At 35.4% G+C, this 23523-nt stretch overlaps 1 protein-coding gene across 3 annotated transcripts in view; it reads right to left on the reverse strand.

The window, feature by feature from the left end:
* The window catches only part of GRID2 (glutamate ionotropic receptor delta type subunit 2), a gene marked incomplete at both ends in the record, with an annotated part of 1386303 nt that overhangs the window by 1103316 nt on the left and 259464 nt on the right, over positions 1-23523 (reverse strand). For all 3 annotated transcript variants that reach the window (XM_079709016.1, XM_079709017.1, XM_079709015.1), the window contains one exon: positions 15896-16051. In XM_079709016.1, the coding sequence (XP_079565142.1) occupies positions 15896-16051 (156 nt within the window). The remainder of the gene's footprint in view (positions 1-15895; positions 16052-23523) is intronic.

Raw genomic sequence — 23523 nt, forward strand, 5'->3', positions numbered from 1 at the left:
TAGGGCTATTAATTGGATTAGCAGATATCTATTGACCTGCCCCAGGCTCAGGTGCTACGGAACCGAACAAAAATCTCACCCGCTGTGGCGCTCATGATCTAGTGGGAGAGGCAGGCGCGGGGCAAGAGAATTAAGTAACATACACTTTCTTGATATGGAGACAGGAAGGGTTGTGGGAGTTTAAAAAAAAAAAAGAAGAAGAAGAGAGGGAGGGCTTCCCTGGTGGTGCAGTGGTTGAGAGTCCACCTGCCAATGCAGGGGACACGGGTTCATGTCCCGGTCCGGGAAGATCCCACATGCCGCGGAGCGGCTGGGCCCGTGAGCCATGGCCGCTGAGCCTGCGCGTCCGGAGCCTGTGCTCCACAACGGGAGAGGCCACACGGTGAGAGGCCCACGTACCACAAAAAAAAAAAAAAAAAAAAGAAGAGAGGGAAAAAAGACTGGGAGAAAATATCTGCAAACCATATATCTGATAAAGAACTTTTATCAAGTATATATATAAAGAATATTTAAAGTTAAATAAGTCATAAAATCTAATTAAATACAAATAAGATTTGGATAAACACTTTATCAAAGAAAATATACAGATGGCCAGTAAGCACAGGAAAAGATACTCAGTATCATTAATCATTAGTGAAACAGAAATTTAAACCTTAATTAGATTCCAATTTATATGTTTCACAAAACTGACAAGGATATGAAGAAACTAGACTCCTCATACATTGCTGGAGGGAGTGTAAAACTGTACACATTTTGGAAAACAGTTCCACAGTTACTTAGGAAGTTAAACATTAATTTACCATATGACTGAGCATTCCCCTTCCAAGATATCTACCCAAGAAAAATGTTATGAACTGAATGTTTCTATCCCTCCAAAATCTGAGTGTTGAAGCCCTCAACCCTCAGTGTGACTGAATTTTTGAGATGGAGCCTCTAAGAATGTAATTAAGGTTAAATGAGGCCACAAGGGTGGGGCCTGATCTGAAAGGATTAGTATCCTTAAACGAAGAGACACCAAAGACCTTGCTTTTTCTCTCCCCCCATGCACACATAAAGAATAGGACACGTGAGCACACAGGAAGAAGGCAGCAAACCAAGAGTGTTCTCATCAGACACCAACACTGCTAGAAGTTTTATCCTGTGGCCCAGAACTGTGAAAAAATAAATTTCTGTTCTTTAAGTCACCTAGTCTGTGGTGTTTTGTTACAGCAGCCCAAGCAGATTATGACTCAAAATAAAATATATATGACCTTACAATGACTTATACATAAATATCCATAGTAGCATTTTTCATAATAATCAAAAAGTGCAAACAATCTGAAGTCTCTTAACTTTTTTTTTTTTTTGGGGGGGGGTGGTACACGGGCCTCTCACTGTTGTGGCCTCTCCCGTTGTGGAGCACAGGCTCTGGATGCGCAGGCTCAGCGGCCATGGCTCACGGGCCCAGCCGCTCCGCGGCATGTGGGATCTTCCTGGACCGGGGCACGAACCCGTGTCCCCTGCATCGGCAGGCAGATTCCCAACCACTGTGCCACCAGGGAAGCCCTGAAGTCTCTTAACTTTTGAGTGGAAAAACAAAACGTGATATTTCTACAATGGAAAATTATTCATCATTGGAAGAAATATATTTTTGATACATGCTACAACATGTATGATCATCTAAAACTCCTGCTGAGTGAAAGATGTCAGAAACAAAAGACTACATATTGTCTAATTTCATTGACATCAGATGCCTGGAAGCAATAAATCTGTAGAAACAGATCTGTGGTTGGCTGGGGCTGATGTGGGAATGGGGATTGATTGATTGCAAATGTGCATGAGGGATTTTGTTGGTGATGGAAATGTTCTAAAAACTGGATTTTGGTAATGGTTACACAACTCTGTAAATTTACTACTAATAACTGAATCGCCATTTAAAATAGATAGATTTTATGATATGTAAATTATACCTCACTGCATCTGTTGGAGGAGGAGGAGGAAGAGGAGGAGAAAGAGCAGCAGCAAAAAGGAAGATAGACACAACTGTGGTGGGAAAAAAACAGAAGTGGAGTGTTTGGTTCCCCAAAATTGGGTATCCTCACCAGGGTAGCAGGAGCAGTAGAATGTCTGTCTCATATTGTAAGATGTTTACAGAGGTACTTATAATTGTTATGCTAAGGTTTAACCTACTGGAACAAGGAAAACCCAAAGAGGGTAGGTTTAAATAAGACAGAGGGTTATGCTAATATATAACAGTTCACCCAGGGTAGCTCTGCTCTACAGGAGAGCCAGGTTCCTTCTGTCTCATTCCTCTGAAACCTGCTAGTGCATAGTCCTTACCAGCATGGTGAGAACTGGGTCACAGACACAGCAATATTCCAGTTCACTGAAAGGGGAGAAGTGTTGTCTAGGGCAAGTAGCTTGTCTTTAAGTTGGAGATGACTTGTAACTTGTCCATACTTCCACTCACATTCTATTGGCCTTCTATATAACTGCAAGGAAAACTTCAAAATGTAGTTCTATTGGGGGTGGGGGGTATGGATCCACCTAAAACTGCTATCGTGGAAGAGGAGAAGAATCTATTTTGAACAGTTTAATACAGTGGATGAAAACAGTTTATTCAAATTATGGTAACAGATAATAGCAATAATCCATACAAACTGTTGATGGTAAAGAGATTAAGCTTAAGTAACTAGCAAGTACACTGACTCTCTTCACAAGCCTGCTGACAGGGTTTCTACACACAATAGAAAGTCAGACAGGCTGCATCTATAATGTGTGGAAATAGATGGCTGGCATCAATCCTAGGGCTGAAGTTCAAATAAGGGCTTCAATTTACAAAACAAATTTGCAAAAACCAGGCAGGGCCTGAAGATGTAAGAGACTACAGGTACTGGCCAGATAATTTACAGGTAGTTACAAAAATAAAATAGGTCCACAATTAATGGAAATCAGGTATTAACGTGGTCCTGAGAAGACAGGCGAATCCGAGTTGCTGATATTATTACCAGAACTTGTACACACTCTCTGCCATCCCGAGGGGCCCACATCACCTGCTCCCTGTCATTTTTCAGGTCTCTGCTCAAAATCATCTTCTTAGAGAGCCCTTTTCCTGACTGTTCTCCTTAAAATGATACCCCTAACTTCATCATTGCTATCCCTCTTATGCTGCTTCAATTTTAAAAATTTTTCATACCAACTCTTCAACCTGAAATTGTATATATAATTTGTTGTTCCCTCAACTAGAATATACACTCCAAGAGAGCAAGATATTTATGTTTTCACTACTATACGATGAGTTCCTAAAATAATTCTTGGCTCAGAGTAGACATTCAATAAATATTATCAAATAAATTGAATGAATGCACATACATTAGCAGCATAACAAGGTTGGCAACAAAGCTGAGATGATGTCAAATGTACTGTTATATTTGGTACCAAATACTGAGGTCACACTGAACATGCAGGAAACAAACAATTATTTCTAGCTGTGGGTGAGGAAGAAAGTAAAAATATAAAACTAAGATCAGCACTCCTAGAAATCCCGTAACGCTTCATTTTACTGCTACTGAGAACTTTATAATTGATTACACTTTGTTTCAAAATTTCTTATATATATGCTAATGTTATTTATGTCTGTTACTTGCTAAACATAAGATACTTGAAGCTAGAAACCACATTGATTCCTCTTGATATCTCTTTCAGCAATAATTACAGTATTTTGCAAATTAAAAGCTCTTAATAATATTTATTTAGATGGAAAAATAAATTAAACAATAATTAACAGACAATGAATGCTGATTTTCACAGATTGCAGAGCATTTTTTATTCAAATAAACAAGCTTCATTGGCTACATTAATAATATGACCAATAAAAAATATTTTTAATTTAAAACAACTACCTAACTTAAAGAAAAAAAAAAAAGAGAGTAATCACAGACTATGCATATAAAAGCACCACAAAACAGGATATCATTATTCTTCACCTACTTCTGTCCACCTCGGTTAGGAAACAATCCATGTTTTCATGTAACAGCACAGTGCCATGACACTCTGAGTTACAGCACACAATGCCAAATGTGTAGTAAAAATCCTCTGAAAGCATTAGCCAATGCATATGCATAGCACTTTTATATTATAAAACTTGAGGGCTTATCTCTTTCTTTAATGTGAAAAGCAATTACTCTTCTGTAGATGTGGAATAATTATTTTAAAAATAGCACTCGCTCTTAAAACACAGCGGAGGCATTGTGCTTTTGAAGCAGCCACTTTGAGCTCAAATCATTTTCAGTACTTCTGCTGCATTACCAAAAAAAAAAACCAAAAAAAAAACCCACTAATACTTTGCTATATGAAGGCTGATGTCATTATTAATGTCTTTATTCATGCTTAATTTTACTTGCTGAATCATGATTTTCTCCATGCTGAATTCACTATTCTACCACTGGTTTTGGAAAGGTGTGATCTTGAAGCTGGGAAGAAGACAAAGACCTTGAAGAAAAGTTACCTTTCTGTCCTTGTGGCCTGATGCTTCCATTCTCAGTGCAGCCCCACCTCCAGGTCATATCTTTCGCAGTCACAAAGATGTACTTTTGAACATGGCTGCTTCTCTGATTAGATTTTTTCTCCTTTCAGAGTAGAAAGCATGCCTTACTATTCTTCCTCTTTATTTCTTCTTTACCTTCTCCCTTAACTCACCATCCCTAGGCTGTAAATCATCTCATTTTCTACTGAATTTTGTATTTTGTTCCACAAGAAACCACTGCCTAGTAATTATGTTATCTGTGCACATATATTTATTCTTCCTTAGTGGTTTAGATCTTTAAAGATGCAGAGTGCTCCTAAGTTACATCTACATTCTTCACTAATTCTACCTCACTATCTTGTACTGGGATGCTGAATAATGTTGCATGAAGGAAGGAATAAAGGATTTTACAATGTTGATTATGCTTTTGTGGACCTTTTCTATGTTTCCTTTTTCTCTGGTGCCTGCTGTTTGGCCATTAGCTGTTCATTAGTATCTACTAAACCATGGGTCTGGGAAACAAAGAGATAAAATGCAAAACAGTTCTTTTGTAACTTGCTAGTTTCTCCTTATTACTCTTTATAAGTTACTAGGTAACCAAAAAACTTGGCTGTGCAATTTGTCCAACAAGAAAATGTGTTTTTTTATTTTTTTCCTGCAGCAACTTAATAAGGAGTCTAGTTTGTACAATAAAGCACTCCTACAAAGGATGGAATAAAAGAAAGATATAAGGAAATTCTCCCCATAGAAAACAGAGTAAAATATTCAAGAATTTGTGAACAACTGATTCATCAACTTCCTTAAAGTAGAGGATTTTCAAAAAGAGACATTTAAGATATACAACTGGAACATTAGTTTTCAGCAAGTTCATTCCATTTGTCATATTATTTTAAGTAAAAAGAGTTATGTTTTCTCCGAGAGAAGTCACTCGACTATGCTGTGGGGTGGCCATTTGGAGATCAGTCCTGCTTCTGTTCAGACCTCATGCCCTTCTGGAGGGATGCTGCCTCTCAGCATCTTTAACATCAAGTCAGCCTTTGTTGTGCTGCTAAAATACCAACGAACATGAAGATTTCATCTTGTAAAAGAAGATAAAGTTCTGTGTGAGGTGTTCTTTCTAAGTTTTGCAATATGATGTGCATGCATTACTCTGAATAATACATTCCAACAGATAACACTTCCCGATTAGATTGAACAAGTCATCAACTCACATAGAGTGAGCTAAGATGAGCTTTTACACATAGGCAGTTGAATGTACTAGTTAGTACTGATACGAGCTAAAATCCTAATAGGAAACAATGGCAAACTCAAAACAGCATAATTTGAGAAGAATTTATTTCTCAAAGACCTAAATTACACAGATATGGGTGGGATGCAGCAGAAAAACGAGGAGTAGTACAAGAATTCAGAGGTAGTAGAAGTGAGGTAGTGACCAGTCTTAGGCCCAAAGGATAGAGAGGAGAGAAATTTGTGGAGCTCTGAATAAGAGTGATAGAGAGCAGCCTGCCTTTAGAAAAGCATGACTTTGGTTTGAGGTAAACACCCAGCTCAAGGTGACCTCACACAGGAGACAGAAAATAAATACCCTGAACTCACTCTCCTCCCCCCACTGATATATGTCTGGGACTCCCAATTAGCATTCTTAAACAGAAACCAGAGGAATCCAGGAACTATTTTCAAGGTTTCAGATGTGACCAGTTAGCTCGCCTAACTGTACCTCAGTTTCTTCATCTGTCAAAAGCTAGTAAGAGTAACTTATACTGCCTTATAGCTTATAAGGCAGTATAAAGATTAGGTGAAAAAAAATGAAGCACTTCTAACAGCTCATAGGATATAATAAGCTATAAGTAAATGCCACTTCTCATTTTTGGGCTTTCCAAATGAGGCTCTTTTGTCAAGAGTATACAGCAAATATAAAAGCCACAAAATGATGTTTCTTTCCTAGTTTCAGATACTAATGTATCTCTGTGCGTTACTCTGTATTAAAAGACCAAGAAAATTGAGTAAAATTCTTTCTTTTTTAATGTTTCATCTCATTCTTTTTTCCTTTTCACTTATATGAAAAGCCCAAATGTTTCCATACCTTTATTCAAAATCCGTTACAGACAGGTGAATTTCAAATCCCAAAGGGGTTCAAGAATGACATCCCCATGCCCCAGATGTCATGAGACCTGCAGGACCATCAGAATTTCCTTCAGAACACAATCCATTTCCAAAGGGAAAAACTGAAGCAGATTTGGGTAATGAACTCATGAATAACATTGCTACCCAGCAAATAATGACTTCATTGATGGAAATAAACATTTACAAAGCAACAGAATACAAACTTGAGTTTTCGAAAGATAATCAAATCCCTCAAACACAGGGAGCAAGCCCTGCCTCCAAATGGTTTTCTCATATGTAATTGCCTAGAATGCTATTTCCTCTTATCTGCATGGCTAGCTACTTGGCAACTTCAAATCTTAGCATAAATGTTCCTTTTTGTATTTTCCATAATCACTCCATCAAAAATGAACTCCTGGTTTTAAACTGCACACACACACACACACAGCCCACCTGTTATTTGTTATCATAGTATCACCATAATATCATCTGCTTTGCTTTATGACATTCTACTCTTTTAAAAAAAGAATATTTATTTGCTTCTTTAGCTCTTTTTGTATATCTCTCTTACTAGATTATAAATTCCTTGGGTGCTTGAGGTTAATTTACCTCATTCATCTGTATAAACTCCTAATACAGTGTACTGACTCGTGCATTAAATGTATCTTACAAATAAATGAACACTTGTCATTTTCATTTTTTAAAGAATAATGAATTGTTCTGGGTGATTCATAGTTTTCTTCCAGTTGGTCTCCCCTTCTCATATTTAAGGTTTAAGCAATTTCCAAGGAAAGGAAGTGTAAACTAGTGATTCATTCTGTGCTCTCATGGAGCCCTGGCATAAACTTTTGATAATGAATAATGGTGGTTTAACAACAAACCTGCCTTGTTCCACTGTAACAGATATAGTAAATAGCTGGTTAAAATTACCCATGAAAAGCATGAATCAACTTTGGAAGGATTACCACAAGAAAGAAGTGCTTGGTGAACTTATTTTGAGATACATAGATAGAGATATAGTATATATAATATATATGGTATATATATATATCTCATATACACATTTGTATATATGATGGCATGTATGGCATATATGGTATATAACATATAGACATAGTTTAATATATAGTTTAATATAAGCATATGTATTTGTATGGGTGTGCATATATAAATGTATATATATGATGAGTTAATATAGAGGTAAAACTCCTTTAAACTGGGCAAAATAACCTAGAAATTCAAAACAATAAAAAGATAAACTCAAACATTTCAAACATAAAGATTATTGACAAATCAATGTAGCAGAATGAGAACAGGATTTGGGAGCAGACAGAATGAGGCTGATGTGTCAGTTTCTCTTTGACCAATAAGAATGTGTCACCTTTTTTTTTTTTAATCCCCTAGTAACTTTCTATCATCAGAGCTACCTACACTGTGCTCAGTTTTAATAATATGAATAAGCACACAGGACCACCTCAACATATTCTGTTTGATTTTATATAAGTGTAAACTCAAAAGTAACGTACAAAAATAATTACTGATTATTCAAAGTCATTCTATTCAAAAACACTTTCTATACAAAGATCATATCTGACTTTGATTTGTAGAACAGTTTTTCTTCCCAAAAAAAAATTCTGAAAAAACATATTTATTTTTTACTTTGAAACATATTCCTCATGTATAATAGACATTTTATGTCTTTTCTATGTTTTTAAGTCTTTTTTATGTTTGAAAATACAGCTTAAGGAATGAGCTTAGCCATTCTTATTATCATATTGTATTAGGCTATCAGGGGCCAAAAAGCAAATATGTCTTGAAATGAGCCACGAATTCCTGAGAAAATATTATGAGTTACTGAAGAAAATACTGGAAAAAATACTGGAAATTCAAAGAAACCAATGATCAAGTTTTTAGAGTTAATATTTGCCCATATTGAAATATAAAAGTGCAGAACATAGAAAGATAACCTTTTAAACAAGCATGTCAGAAATAAACTCAAAATACCAGAGATGATGCACCTCTCAAAGTAAAAAGTTTTCCTTGAATTCATTTCTATATTTGACCTTCACATATATCACTCTTCTACAACATTATGCCTCTCTACAACTGAATTCCATTTAGTTATGATTCAGTGCCTTATTTACTTCACTGATTGTATTAAGCTTACACAAATCATCAGAAAGCTTTAATTTGGTCCCCACAGGCTTTCTCTACTTCCCAGAAATGGTAACAAGGTATTTTAAATCCTCCCAACCCTAAGTACACATGTTGCAATATCACTACTATTTGCCAAATAAATTACACTACAAATGTAATTCTCATCTTCCTGTGCTGACTAGCACAACTATCCCCTAAAGACAGAAAAAAGCAGAAGCATTTAATTTATATAACATTTTTACAACCCTAGCATTCAGGATCTTGATAAGGAACAACGTGGGGGAAAATAAAAGACACTGATTAGGCAGTTATTAAGCTTAGTATTATCAATGGTATGCATGGGAACTACCAATACATGTGGTAAAGGATGTTTGGGAAGGTATATACATTTATGATGGACACATGCAATGGTGCTAAGTCATCATGTACTCCACTATTATTAAAATGCATTTGGATTAGTAGAGGAACAAACCATAATTGCTACCCCATGTACTCATCATACAACAATCACATGATCATAGTATTCCTATGGAGTATGTATTTATCCCCATTTTATGAATAAATTGAGGCTCAGAGACAATAGGTGTGTTCAAGGTCCCACAGATAATAAGAGATGAAGCAGCATTCATATAAAGGCAGATTTATCTAATTCCACGGCCCATGCGCTTAACTGCCATGTTTTTTTCCCCCAAGCAGTATAAATGGTATCAAACTAAAGCACATACTGAACCAAATGTAGATATTGTGAGTGAACATAGTACAATATGAAGAATCAAGGATCAAAAAGGGGATGAATGAGGAGTTTTTATAAAGCACTGTAATTGGAGGTCAAAAGGAAGAGGAGCACTTGTAGGTCAGGATCTAACACAAGATAATAAAGGTTATAATCTTAACTGTGTGAAGATTATAAGGCAGCCAGTGGAGAGTGCAGCATTATACAGAGTAATTTGCTCAAGGCTGGAAGCTTAGAGGCACCCCAGAAGTACTTGCTGAGTCATTCTTTTTTCCCCAGAATATGCAATTACCTATTGCACATTGCCTTGTGTGTCCTGCTCTTAAAAGCAAGTGTTTCAATGATGATCCTTTTGAAAATTACAAAATAATTTGACAAAATATTGTATGGATACTATAAGACTATGCACAATGTGATTCCCATAAATCTAACAATACTTGCCAAGTACATGCAAAAATAAGTTGTTAAATGTTAAAATAGAAAGTCAGATTACTTTTGTTCTCAAATTAAGCAAGTAGACTGGATCATGTGAAAGTTGGATATTACTGATAGTAGTTTTTAAATTCTGAACATAGTTAAGTCATTTTTGGTTTGTCAACATGAGCAAACTATTTTTATGACTCATTACAATTGCAGAGTGTACATAAGTGTGGTTTTTAACCTCCTAAGCCATATATTCCGAGTCACTTTATGACACATAGGTGATTCTTTTACCAAATCAATATTAGAAAAGGCCGATTAAAAACTGAATTATGCTTCCATAATCATGCACTCTCCATAGAGGTAGCAAGAGAACAGAAGAAAGGGGTATGATATTATTACAAGAAAAATATTTGGTAGAAAGAAAGAACACTTAAGCAACAACGAAAGGATACATCTTTACTTCCATTAAACACAGCTTTCATAGAAAGCTGCTAAAGATTCTTCTAAATAAAACAAGATCCAGAGCAGCACACATTGCTAAAATAAATATTTATGAGGTAACTTACACAACAGTACACATTTGTAGATAGTAGGTAAAAGGCCCCAAAGCAGAAAGGCTATAAGTTATGATATAAAGACCTATAAATACCTGTATTTCAATCTATTCATAGTAATAGAGATCTGTTACTTTAAAAGTGTGGTATTGAATGACTTAAGGGAAAGGCTTACCAATACGGGAGTACAACAATAAATAACAGAAAAAAGAATAAAATTTAGCTTTGCAGTGTGTATCTTCAATAAAATTATAGTAAAAATACTGAATTTCTTTAAAAAAGAAATTCCCTCTCTTTTCTGAAAAAGAAGTGTTTTAAAAATCTAGAACATCATGTTTCTTTCTACTATTAACACAATTAAAAATGCAAGTTATACGTAGAAGGCAACGACATAATGTCTTTTCATGCTCTAAAAATCCACAGCCCACCTCAGGTACATGTTTACGCTTCCTGCAGGCAGACATTCTTTCCTCTCATTTGCTATCTCCTATTGTAGCTGGCCCAATCTTGGAACAGTAATAGGTTTTTAATAAGTATTTGGATAGATTGATTTCACTGAGTACCCTCAAAATTAGATTCCAAATACATATTATTTTAATCCTTCCTGATGGGCAATTCTTTAATGGAAAGGCATAGAGTATGAGATAATTAAAAGAATGCATGCCTGAGTTGTCCCTAACAAATACAGAATTCTTTATATTTTAATACTACATTGATGATAAGTACTAAAGATCACACAATAAGCAGATTCTGAATCCAAATCTTATAGGCCAGTCCTTAGAAAGTGGTGGTAGGGAGAAAAGTGATCCAGAACTTGGCACTGGGGAACTGACCAACCTAAACATCCCAGACTCATGGAGAGAATCAGGTGGTCCAGACAGCCACCAAATGTACATCAAGAATCCCTCCTGCTTTGTGAGTGTCCGAAGATGGCTGGTCAGCTGCAACACTATTCCTCTACCCCTTTGCACGTGTAGCTAGGCACCAGTTACATAAAGAGCGTTGGGCCTAGAGACAAAGTACGACACTGGTCTTGATGTGGAAAGGGAAGAAGGAATGAAAAAATGGGAAAAATGAACAAATGAATGAATGAGAAGAATTATAACTACAGGATGTTCAGAGATTTTTTTCTTGGTTCCTGGAGCCACTAATTTTCAAGTTCAGCTGTCAGGCAATTCAAAAAAATAAGCTGAAATTGGAGTTACCAAAATTGGTCCAGGAAACACTGGCTGATGAGGTATACACACTGCAAACCTATGTTAGGAAAGTTGCAGAATCCAATCTAAGAATTTTGGAATTAACAGATTTTTTTATCACAGTAAAAATATCCTATTAAAGCAGAGAGGAATATAAATTATGAGACTAAGCCCTGGAATAAAGCATCAAATAGTGCAGCCACATAAATCATTCTTTTACATTTACATCTTCTTTGAACTCAGATTTAGCCTATGGCACCAGAAGTATTCACAATGAATTGTGATGTGTTTCAGAGAAGTGCTTTTTCCTACTTAGATTTCCTTATACTGTTTATGGCTCTGCTACTCTTCTGTTGTCCCTTTTACACACATGATACGGATACGTGTATATTAAAAATAAAGAAAGAGACTGATTTCAGAAACCATAAATGAAAGCAGTCTTACTGTTTTACACTTAACAGTAGTTTTATTTTGTAAGATATATGAGGCAAATCCAACTGAAATCATCACTGTATTAAAGTGAGATGTCGATTTTTACAAGACACTTTGGGAGCAATCAATGTTCACGTCCTGGTGCGCAAAGGAGTAAGTTAAAGGTGGACCAGGCTGCAACTTGGAAGATGAGCAATCTTAATCATGACTGCTTTTTGTATTAAAAGCAGCTTTTATAACTATATTGTTTATAATGGTTTTTAACATAGCAGAAAGGAGAATAATTATGATAGTTACTCCTTTTTCTTTCAAATAGAATCATTGTGACTCTACAGTATAACTCTGTCCTTACACTCTTTTCACTATGCATTTCATTTTTAGGTATGTTTCCTAATAATTATTTCAAAATGTTTTAACTGAATCTTGCCATTCAATATCAACAGTGCTTAACATCACTCCTGATACATTTGATGTATGCAAGAATTATACATGCAGTCATATTTCTGCATTAACCTTCCAATGTGAACATTTTTACAAATGCATTCTCCTTACATTCCCTGACCTTATTTTCATATAAATCCCCACCTTTCATGGCCCATAGTGGTGCTGGTCTCAGTTAAGAGCTAACAAAATAAGCAATTGCTACTACTTTCAGTAGAGACAGAAGTGCCTTTCACACCAGCCATTTATGTATCTGTGTTATACCCAGTATATAGGTCCCACAGAGGAAACAATCTACAAAAGAGATGTAAGGAGACAAATCTAGCAACAGCTGCTTTGGTCCAGGTCAACTGAACCTGCAAAAGACCCTTTCTGGATTTCGGTGATAGTAATGAGTTCTTTGGGTTGCTGTCAATAGTTGGATGAGGTAGCAGAACAAAGGACAACTACCATATATCCTTTAATCAATTTTGAAGTCAGCCACAGAAAAAACTAGGAGGCAATTTCAGCAATGTGAAGACTTCTCTAAAGAGAAACTGAATAATTATAATTTCTATAATCCTTTAAGAATCTAAATCTGGAAATTTGTTCTAAAGATTTGTGCAACATCTCATCTATAGAGATGAAATTCACCTTAAAAATTCATGATTTATGTTCTAATTTCTTCACTATTTATAGATGAGGAAAACCAAGGATGAACGAACTGAGTGGATTGTACAATGCAACTGCTGCTGATCAACTAGACTGGTATTTTTCTACTAATCCAGGCTATCTAAAACCCACGAACATAAATAGTATATATCACAGCAAAACCATGCTCAAAACCACGAATTTTTAGATGTTCATCAGGAATGCCAACGCATAAACAATCGGTAATAATGATATCACTGAATCTCGTGTCTATCTTTAGAATGTAAAAAACAAATAAGCTGATTTAAGGACCTCTATTATAGATTTTAATGGTATTGCAGCCAAGATATGATGATAGAAAAGTTGGCCATCTTTGATGGTTCAGTTGAAGTTTTCTTCTAAAATACTTCCTCAAAACATTTAAGAAAATATTCCAGAATACTTTTTTGTTCTCTTTCAGTTGAATATTTTCCCTTATTTTTGCAAACCAATCAATTACAATAAGAGCTCTAGAAAGAATTATTTTTACTTCTAAAATTAGCTGAGATCTTTCTTGATATTGAATGGAGAAACAAATTAGCTCCAGAGTTTCCTAGAACTTATTTCAGGTTCATTAGCCAGAGCAGACCATCAAAATATCTGGTCCAGAACATCCTGTTAGTATCAAAACCCATCAGGCAAACTGTCAAGCTCTTCATTCTTTCTTGACAAATATCTAGCTGTCTCTATCTTGGAAACTTAAAACTTATTTACTCTCTCAATTTTCTTTCAGTCCACAAATTCTTTCAAGTCACAATAGTTCTTTTGAGAGATATTTTTGTTTCCAGAATTTAGTTGGCAGCAGAATGGCTACACAAAGCAATATGTAAACAGATTAACTGTGGTACTTTATAAATTGTCTTTGTTTTCCAAATTGTAGTCTCTAAAAAGGTGTGAGGGGCATATTTATTCAGTCTTTCTAATTCCCTTCTGCTCATTGTATTTTTTTTTCATTGCTTTATCCACATTTTTTCAGTCAAAGTGGATTTTTTAAAAGCATGAATATTTTAGCACGTCTTCAAAGTTAATTTACAATTCTTAACATGTAGTTAATAAGAAGACAGTCACAAAAGTAAGTCAGTCCTAATTTTTTCCTGCTCTCATTCTAGTCAATAAAACTAATAGTTGAGAAAAAATATCATAGATACTTCTTTTAAAGAATAATATATACTTCTTAGTGCATATATTCTTTTACATTATTGGGTATTTTCCACAATTTCTACTTTATTATTTTTGCAGACTGCTTTATGAATTCTAACATTAATTTAGACAGCTTTTAAACATTTCTATAGAAAATTTATCAACATAACCATGATTTAAAGTTACAAGTTCCCAGGATAATTCTGATTTAAAATGTAAGAAAATAACTGGGTGCTTCTATTAATCTGATTTTTTAAATTGGTGTTTACTTATTAAAATTAAAATTCCATCATATTAATATGAACAACCTATTTTATTGCAAAACAACTTTTACTTAAAACATTTCTGTTCATTTTATTAAAGTAATATTTTTTCACTCCATCAAATTAATAAGAAGGAAAATCCATTAGACCACTAATCATTCTAACCATTCCCTTACTGACAGAAATACGCATAAATAAGCTTTGATAGTAGCCAATGCCACTGATCAAAAACACATTCCAAAAAAGGTTACCTGTATATCATGCAGATACATTAAATTAAAAACATTTATCTTCCTTACCCCTTCAATACTTTTCTTTAAAAAGTTTCCTGCCAAACTTTACTCCATTTAATATCTTGTCCATATTTTCTTCTGCCAAATCCTCTTTAAGTTTTTAATAAAAGAAATGTTTCATTTAACTAAATTAATTTTGTATTAGTATCTTTAGTCTAAATATTATCACAATAAAATATAAAACAGATTAACCACAAATACTTTCATGGACAATGATTACTTTGCCCATCAAAAGGCTAAATATTGCATTAGAATAATAGCATCAAAACTAGAATTTTATTAGTGTATGATCTTTCAATCAAAACCTTTGTTCATATAAATGATCTTTCCAGTATAATAAAAATAATTTGTATTTGTATGACTTTGTACCTATGAAAAATTTTAATTCACTCAAGTATACAGAGAGAATGGAGAAAAGTGCTTTAATATTTGGCACATTGTAGAGAGTAAAAAATTTATAGCCTAGGTCAGTATGTTAGGATCCCAGCACAAAATCTTTGATTTGTAGGTAGTGTCTGAAAGTTTTCCTTCTCAAAAGGAAAACTTTTGAGAAGGAAAACTTCCTTCTCAAAGAAGGAAGTAAATAAATTTACTTAAATTTATTTTAAGTAAATTTAAGTAAGTACAAAAATTCCTTTCTTATCTTATCTCAAAGAAGACAAAAGTAAAAATTCAGATAGAAAGTCGTATTTTTAAGGAATGCTTCATTTACACTGAAGTCATAAAATGTTGTAAAGTTTTTATTATAAATATTTATGACCATTTTCATACTATATTTCAATTAAAACAATAACTTTCCACACTCTGCCCTTTCAGAAGTGGAATACAGGATTAAAATTTACCAAATACTCTAAAAGAAAAGCAATGCAGCAAAGATGCAAAAATGATGCCCATGTTTAATGGCATTTAAAATTTTTAATTTCATTGCCATTTGGATTGAACCAAAGAAACAAACAAAATAAAAAGTGGAGTGCTGATGGACCTTACCTTCTTGAACTGCTTGAAAAGGGTTGTTGCCATCAACAAATGTCACAGAAAATGTGATTTTCTCAGTCTGTAAGATCTCCTCATTCTGGTTGAGGTCGCCAACTGCTGTGCGAAACACCTCATCATCCTTTTTGGCAGATTCATCAAAAATTGCTCCTAGAAAGAAGTGAGTATCGCCATTAAACAATAACATAAATATTCTGTCATGCCCTCAGGAATTATGCCAAAGAGACTTATGAATTGAAAAACGTATACTTTCACTTAAAGCATGCACTTTATTACTGAAACACATTGTACTGGAAGCAGTGTGAGAGCTAAGCAGGAATGTAGTTAGTTCTCCCAAATGGAAATGATGAATAGTACATCAAAGTGTTTTGCTGGAAGAGTATCGGGAAGACATTATAATAAATACAAAAAACCTTTGCAGGACAAAGTGGTTAAATACACTGAATGTCTCATGTCATAAGATCTTTAAGAATTCATAACTTGTAGAATTTTTTTTTTCTGAATAATAGGAGAAAAATCAGGAAATTTTCTAAGTCCATTCATAAGTAAGAATCAAATTTCTACAATGATCTTAATTTACTTTTTCTCTTTTTATTTCCTTCCTTCCTTTTTTTTTTTTTTTTTTTTTTTTTTTTTGCATTACGTGGGCTTCTCACTGCTGTGGCCTCTCCCGTTGTGGAGCACAGGCTCTGGACGCGCAGGCCCAGCAGCCATGGCTCACGGGCCTAGCCGCTCCGCGGCATGTGGGATCTTCCCAGACCGGGGCACGATCCCGTGTCCCCTGCATCGTGTCCCCTGCATCGGCAGGCGGACTCTCAACCACTGCGCCACCAGGGTTTTTGAACAAGAGTTTCAGTATCTTTTACAATAGTAAATTCCATAATATTTATTAAAAATTTAGAGACATACAAATCTCTGAACAGAAGTAATGGAGACATATTTCCTGAAGAACTAACATAAGTTCTAGTGAATAATTATGGCATTTTTTTTTGCGGTATGCGGGCCTCTCACTGTTGTGGCCTCTCCCGTTGCGGAGCACAGGCTCCGGACGCGCAGGCTCAGCGGCCATGGCTCACGGGCCCAGCTGCTCCGCGGCATGTGGGATCCTCCCGGACCGGGGCACGAACCCGCGTCCCCTGCATCGGCAAGCGGACTCTCAACCACTGCACCACCAGGGAAGCCCCAATTATGGCATTTTTCCTTCATATGTAATAATGATGATGATGATGATAAGAGTTGTGGCTAACTTTTATTTGACTGTGTGTTTGTCAGTGTATTGATTAAACATCCCAGTTTTAAGAGTAAACTGATTTCAAATCCTGACTCTGACATTTGTTAAGTATATGACCTTGAACAAGGAATTCAAATTCTAAACTCCACATTCATCATCTGTAATATCTAATAGTAAAAATAATATCCATCTGTAAGGATTATTAACTGTATTATATGATACTATGCCTGCTAAATATAAGTAAATTGTGGTAACTAAATATGTCTCAATACATGCTAGTGTTTTCTTTTTTTAAATACTGTAATATAATCCAAACAAAGCTTAACATGTTCTATTATTTTCTTCATATTACAGTATTTAATTTAATCCTTAAAATAACTAGGTGATATGTACACTACTACACACACATACAGTTTTAAAAATTAGGATTCCACGCAAGAAATATGCCTAAGGTTCCACAATAAGGGCCAGAGCTTTTGCCTCCTTACTCCAACGTCCTTGCTTTACATCACTATGGGATACTGTGTTCCAGGATTACACCCAAAAGACATAAAAGTGTTCTAACAGGGATTCTGACTTTACAGCATATCTGGAGTTTCTTTCCTATCTGGCCATGCATACTTTATTTGCATTCATTCTGACTCTTCCAGTTCTAAGCAAGCACGCATTTTTTAATTATTTACTTTTTAATCATAAATAATTGGGACAATGTACTTTTTGTATTTTTGAATAAACCTAATGAAGACCCTGTTGACAAAAAGAGACACATACCTCAGGGTCAATAACATGATAAAGGAATAACTATATATGTACATATCCACATACACATCCATATACACATAATATATATTTCTTGACTATATTCATTACAATGTGTGAAAAAATAAAATTATGTGTATATAAAAATGACTTTTTTCCACATATAAATATAATAAAGGTATTATACACACATATGAAAAGATAAACTATACATACAGACACAAATATGCATATATATGTTTACACATACACACAAATACACATATATGTATAAACAGAAGCAGACACACTTTACATCTATCAATTTTGTTGATTTAATAATTCTGTAGCTGAAGCCCCAAGTCTTCTAGCGAAAGATAATTATGATATTAAACATGCATTATTAGAGTCAATTCATGATAAAGCAAGGATGAATCTACGTCCATTTCTGACAAGTGTGGCAAGTTACTTTTGACCTCTCCACCCTATGTGGCTTCACCATGGGAAAGCAAGAAAGGATTACTTTTTGCTAGAGAAGGCAGAGTGTCTAATAGGCTTAATGTGTCAGCTTGGTTTTCTCTTACCACTGCTCTTCTATGTTTGCATGGATTCATTGACTACTTTGACCAGCCTTTTTAAATCCTTCCTTTACATTTCCTATGTATTTGAATACCTGCCATGGCTAAGAACATGAGAAAAGGGTGAAGAAATTTTTTTAATTGATACATAAATTATTTCTTAATTACACTATTATATAGCTAATACCCAGACTATTAATATTTTATTGATGTAATCAACATATGTAATAGACATTAATTTCTAACCTATCCTGTCACCTCTGAATTAGAAATATACTTTATAAACTAATATTTAGGCAATAAATTTTAGACTTATCTTGATAATTTTAATTCACATCCATGAAGACTCATTTTAATTTGTGATAATATTTATAAGAATCTAAGTTAATCCTTACACTGAAATCTAATATTATCAGACTGGGATATAAAAATTTCTTTAGCAGCTTTTTAGGAAGTGTGATATAAATGTGCTGTAATTGGAGCTGAAATAACCAGTTTGTTTTAAACCAGATAATCTAAATGTCTATTCTCAAAGAAGTGATGTATATTTATATAGAGTTGTTTCTGCTTGTCATGGATTCTAAATGGGTCTTTTAGAAAAGTTTCTAATCAAACTTTTTTTATAGCAGGTGATGCTACTGACTTCTGCTGAGTATTGCTAATGCATTTTTAATGGAAGCATTTTACTATTACCTGACAGAACACTTAAAATTGCTTTAAACATTAAACCTGGCTTAATAAATGGCAGAAACCTGCCAAAATGATAAGAAATTAGTCAATTCTGTGCTGAATTAAGACATACTGAAAGCAAATGCACAAAAAAAGCAGTTCATCTTTCTGCAAACAGCAAAGAAGTACACAAAAGAAATGATTCATCTTACTGAACACAGGCAGCATAACCAAAGAACAGGAAATCCTAGCCAACATTTCAAATACACTTATTTATTTATTTACTTTTTCCTTCAGCTATAAACGCTCATCTTAAATTTGGCTTTTTACCACAGAAGTACTGTTAAATGAAGCATTTTGTATCAAACACAAGTATTTTGAAAACCTCATAAGTTCCACATGAAGAATCTCAGGAAAGACAGTTCTTTCTTATGTCATGCACTTCCAATAGTATTGCAATGTCATCTCTTTATCCTTTGTATTAATACACACAAATATTAGCAGTCTAATTTAACTTCAAATATCCTAGATTTACTTTTTGAAACTAAAGTTTCTCAAATGCAACATACATAGCTATATAGCTTACATGATGGCACAGCATCTATTTCTTTCCCAGCTATTTTTATTAGCACATTTTAACTGTCAGTTTTATTTTATAACCTGGAGGTGAAAACCAGATCCAATTTATTGTCAAGACGAAATAATTCTTCCACCACTTACACACTCACACACACACACACACACAGTGTCTGATCAACAAATTATACTCTATTTACACTTTGCATTGGCCAAACTGGAAGGAAGGATAACCAAGCAACAGGCAGAGAACAAACACCTCCTAAATATTCCCGTTAGACCAATTTTTAATTATTCATTTCCATTATTTGGGACTGATGATCTGCTCCATCCATGGGAGGGAAAAAAGGCTTCACTTATCCTGACACAAAGAGAATGACATATTCAGGTGAGTCTACATACAAGTTTGTTTTTTGTAGTTTTTTTTTTAACATCTTTATTGGAGTATAATTGCTTTACAATGGTGTGTTAGTTTCTGCTTTATAACAAGGTGAATCAGTTATACATATACATTTATCCCCATATCTTTTCCCTCTTGCATCTCCCTCCCTCCCACCCTCCCTATCCCACTCCTCTAGGTGGTCACAAAGCACCGAGCTGATCTCCCTGTGCTATGCAGCTGCTTCCCACTAGCTAGCTATTTTACATTTGGTAGTGTATATGTGTCCATGCCACTCTCTCACTTCGTCCCAGCTTACCCTTCCCCCTTCCCGTATCCTCAAGTCTATTCTCTAGTAGGTTTGTGTCTTTATTCCCTTCTTGCCCCTAGGTTCTTCATGACCATTTTTTTTTTTTGATTCCATATATATGTGTTAGCATACGGTATTTGTTTTTCTCTTTCTGACTTACTTCACTCTGTATGACAGATTCTAGGTCCATCCACCTCACTACAAATAACTCAATTTCATTTCTTTTTATGGCTGAGTAATATTCCCTTGTATATATGTGCCACATCTTCTTTATCCATTCATCTGTTGATGGACACCTAGGTTGCTTCCACGTCCTGGCTATTGTAAATAGAGCTGCAGTGAACATTGTGGTACATGACTCCTCTTGAATTATGGTTTTCTCAGGGTATATGCCCAGTAGTGGGATTGCTGGGTCGTATGGTAGTTCTATTTTTACTTTTTTAAGGAACCTCCATACTGTTCTCCATAGTGGCTGTATCAATTTATATTCCCACCAACAGTGCAAGAGGGTTCCCTTTTCTCCACACCCTCTCCCGCATTTATTGTTTGTAGATTTTTTGATGATGGCCATTCTGACTGCTGTGAGATGATAGCTCATTGTAGTTTTGAGTTGCATTTCTCTAATGATTAATGATGTTGAGCATTCTTTCACGTGTTTGTTGAAAAATATGGAACGCTTCACGAATTTGCGTGTCATCCTTGCACAGGGGCCATGCTAATCTTCTCTGTATCGTTCCAATTTTAGTATATGTGCTGCTGAAGGGAGCACTACATACAAGTTTTTAAATACAAAATATATCATCCTTGTCTAGTTATGTCTTAGAAAGGAAGTAATTATAGTTTATAGTGGTATTAAAAACATGTTGAAGTCTTAATTTTTTAACTATTGTAAAGGGTCATACGTACAAGTTAATAAAATCATTTTCTAAAAATTTGCATTTGCAAATATGCCTGTTAAAAACAAACATTTGTAGGAAGTTACTAACCTGGGACTTCCCTGGTGGTGCAGTGATTAAGAATCCACCTGCCAATGCAGGGGACATGGGTTCGATCCCTGGTCCGGGAAGATCCCACGTGCTGCAGAACAACTAAGCCTGTGCGCCATAACTACTGAGCCTATGCTCTAGAGCCCGCAAGCCACAACTACTGAGCCCACACACTGCAACTACTGAAGCCCGGACACCTAGAGCCTGTGCTCCACAACAAGAGAAGCCACCGCAATGAGAAGCCCGTGCACTGCAACAAAATGTAGCCCCCGCTTGCCGCAACTAGAGAAGGCCTGTGCGCAGCAACGAAGACCGTACACAGCCAAAATATAAATTTTAAAAAATAAATAAAGAAATAAAGAAGTTACTAACCTGATCACATCCATAACTCTCAAAAACATTTTAAGCTTTTATACCTTCATGTCTTTATTCACGGTGTTGTCTCCACCATGGATATACGCCTTGTCTCCTTAGCAAAATATAATTTCCTGGGCCATAGAAACTATTTTTGTTAGAGTGTCTATAACAGAGCCTGAATATATTAGATACTCAAGAAACAGGAATAGTTTAAACTTTCCTTATATTAGTTAGGCATGATCTTGTAAAATAGGATACCTAAATTCAAATATAGGAATAAAAATGTAAGTTACAACTAATTCTAAATTAGAACAAAAGTAGAATTGCAAATGTACCTGTATGTGAATTTATTATCACAGGTATTATCATGACTCCCAAATTATTCAGCAAAGTATTAATCATATACTTATAGTTTTAGTTTGAATATTTAAATTCATCTTTATCTTATACATAAGAGGCAAGTAGAGGAAACATTGTTTAGCTGGGAAGGTAGTGAAAGAAAGAAAATGTCTTCACCTAGCTCAGAATTTTCCTCTAAAAATACTGAGAAAGGGCTTCCCTGGTGGCACAGTGGTTGAGAGTCCGCCTGCCGATGCAGGGGACGCGGGTTCGTGCCCCAGTCCGGGAAGATCCCACATGCTGCGGAGCAGCTGGGCCCGTGAGCCATGGCCGCTGAGCCTGCGCGTCCGGAGCCTGTGCTCCACAACGGGAGAGGCCACAACAGTGAGAGGCCCGCGTACCGCAAAGAAAAAAATAATAATAAAATAAAAATATTGAGAAAGATTTGGATACACATCTTGAAGGGTCACCGGAAAGAGACCCATACCTGTACAGAGGTTAACCTACTTTCTTTCTTTCCATACCACAGTCTGTTAGTCTATGCCCACAGGTGTGCTTGCTTAACAAAAACTAAGGCAGAAGCCAGATAAGCAAGACCACAGAATCAACTTGAGTAGAAAGGTCCAAGATGGTGACAGTCCACTGCCCTGAACTGGTTCCAGCCTGACCACTAGGGCAGCACCTGTACAGATGAGACCCAAAATGTCTGAAAGTTGCCTTTCCTTCATTACCATGCTAGGATCTCCTCTGAAAGGAAGGACCTGCACTTTGCTAGCACAATTAGTGTCCTGCACAAAAGAGCCCACAGGACTGTGCATGTTTTGGCTGTTTCTGGAACTTATTGCCACTTTCCCCGGGTTCTGATGGCACACCCATCTCTTAACCCTTAAAAGTTTCCCACTTCCCTTCCCCCAGAAGAAGGGGTCTTAGAGCTCTCCCTTCTCCATTCCTTGATCAAGGCATAAAGTTTCTGCTCTGCTTTGCCGAACCCGGTCTCATTCAATTGGCACAAGCAACACAAGGCAAGGGAAGGACCTAGCTGGGGTCTACCAGATCCAGCACTTCTATAACAAAAAGAATTTTTCCACATACAGAGTTGACAAAATTACTGAGAGGTCTGCATATCTCATTTTATATAACTAACATACCAAATATCTTTTAAAATAAATAATTCTAAAAATTGAAAACAAGAAACTATCAACACGTGAACATTACCCTTGCACAATCAATTTCTGCTTAAAACCTTATCATCTAAAAAGACATGTATAAAACAATTGCCCAAAAACATATGATCAGATTTCAGAGCTGCAAATAAAATCAAAGTAACTAGTCTTTTTTATTCTCAGAGTTCAAACTCTTTACTTATTTAATTTTGCCTAATATATATAAATTCTCTATGATACATAGTTTTAAAAAGAATAAACTTTTCAATGGTACTACATGCATTGAATCTTTAATT

The sequence above is a fragment of the Hyperoodon ampullatus genome (assembly GCF_949752795.1).
Source record: "Hyperoodon ampullatus genome assembly, chromosome: 1".
NCBI classification, from domain to species: domain Eukaryota; kingdom Metazoa; phylum Chordata; class Mammalia; order Artiodactyla; family Ziphiidae; genus Hyperoodon; species Hyperoodon ampullatus.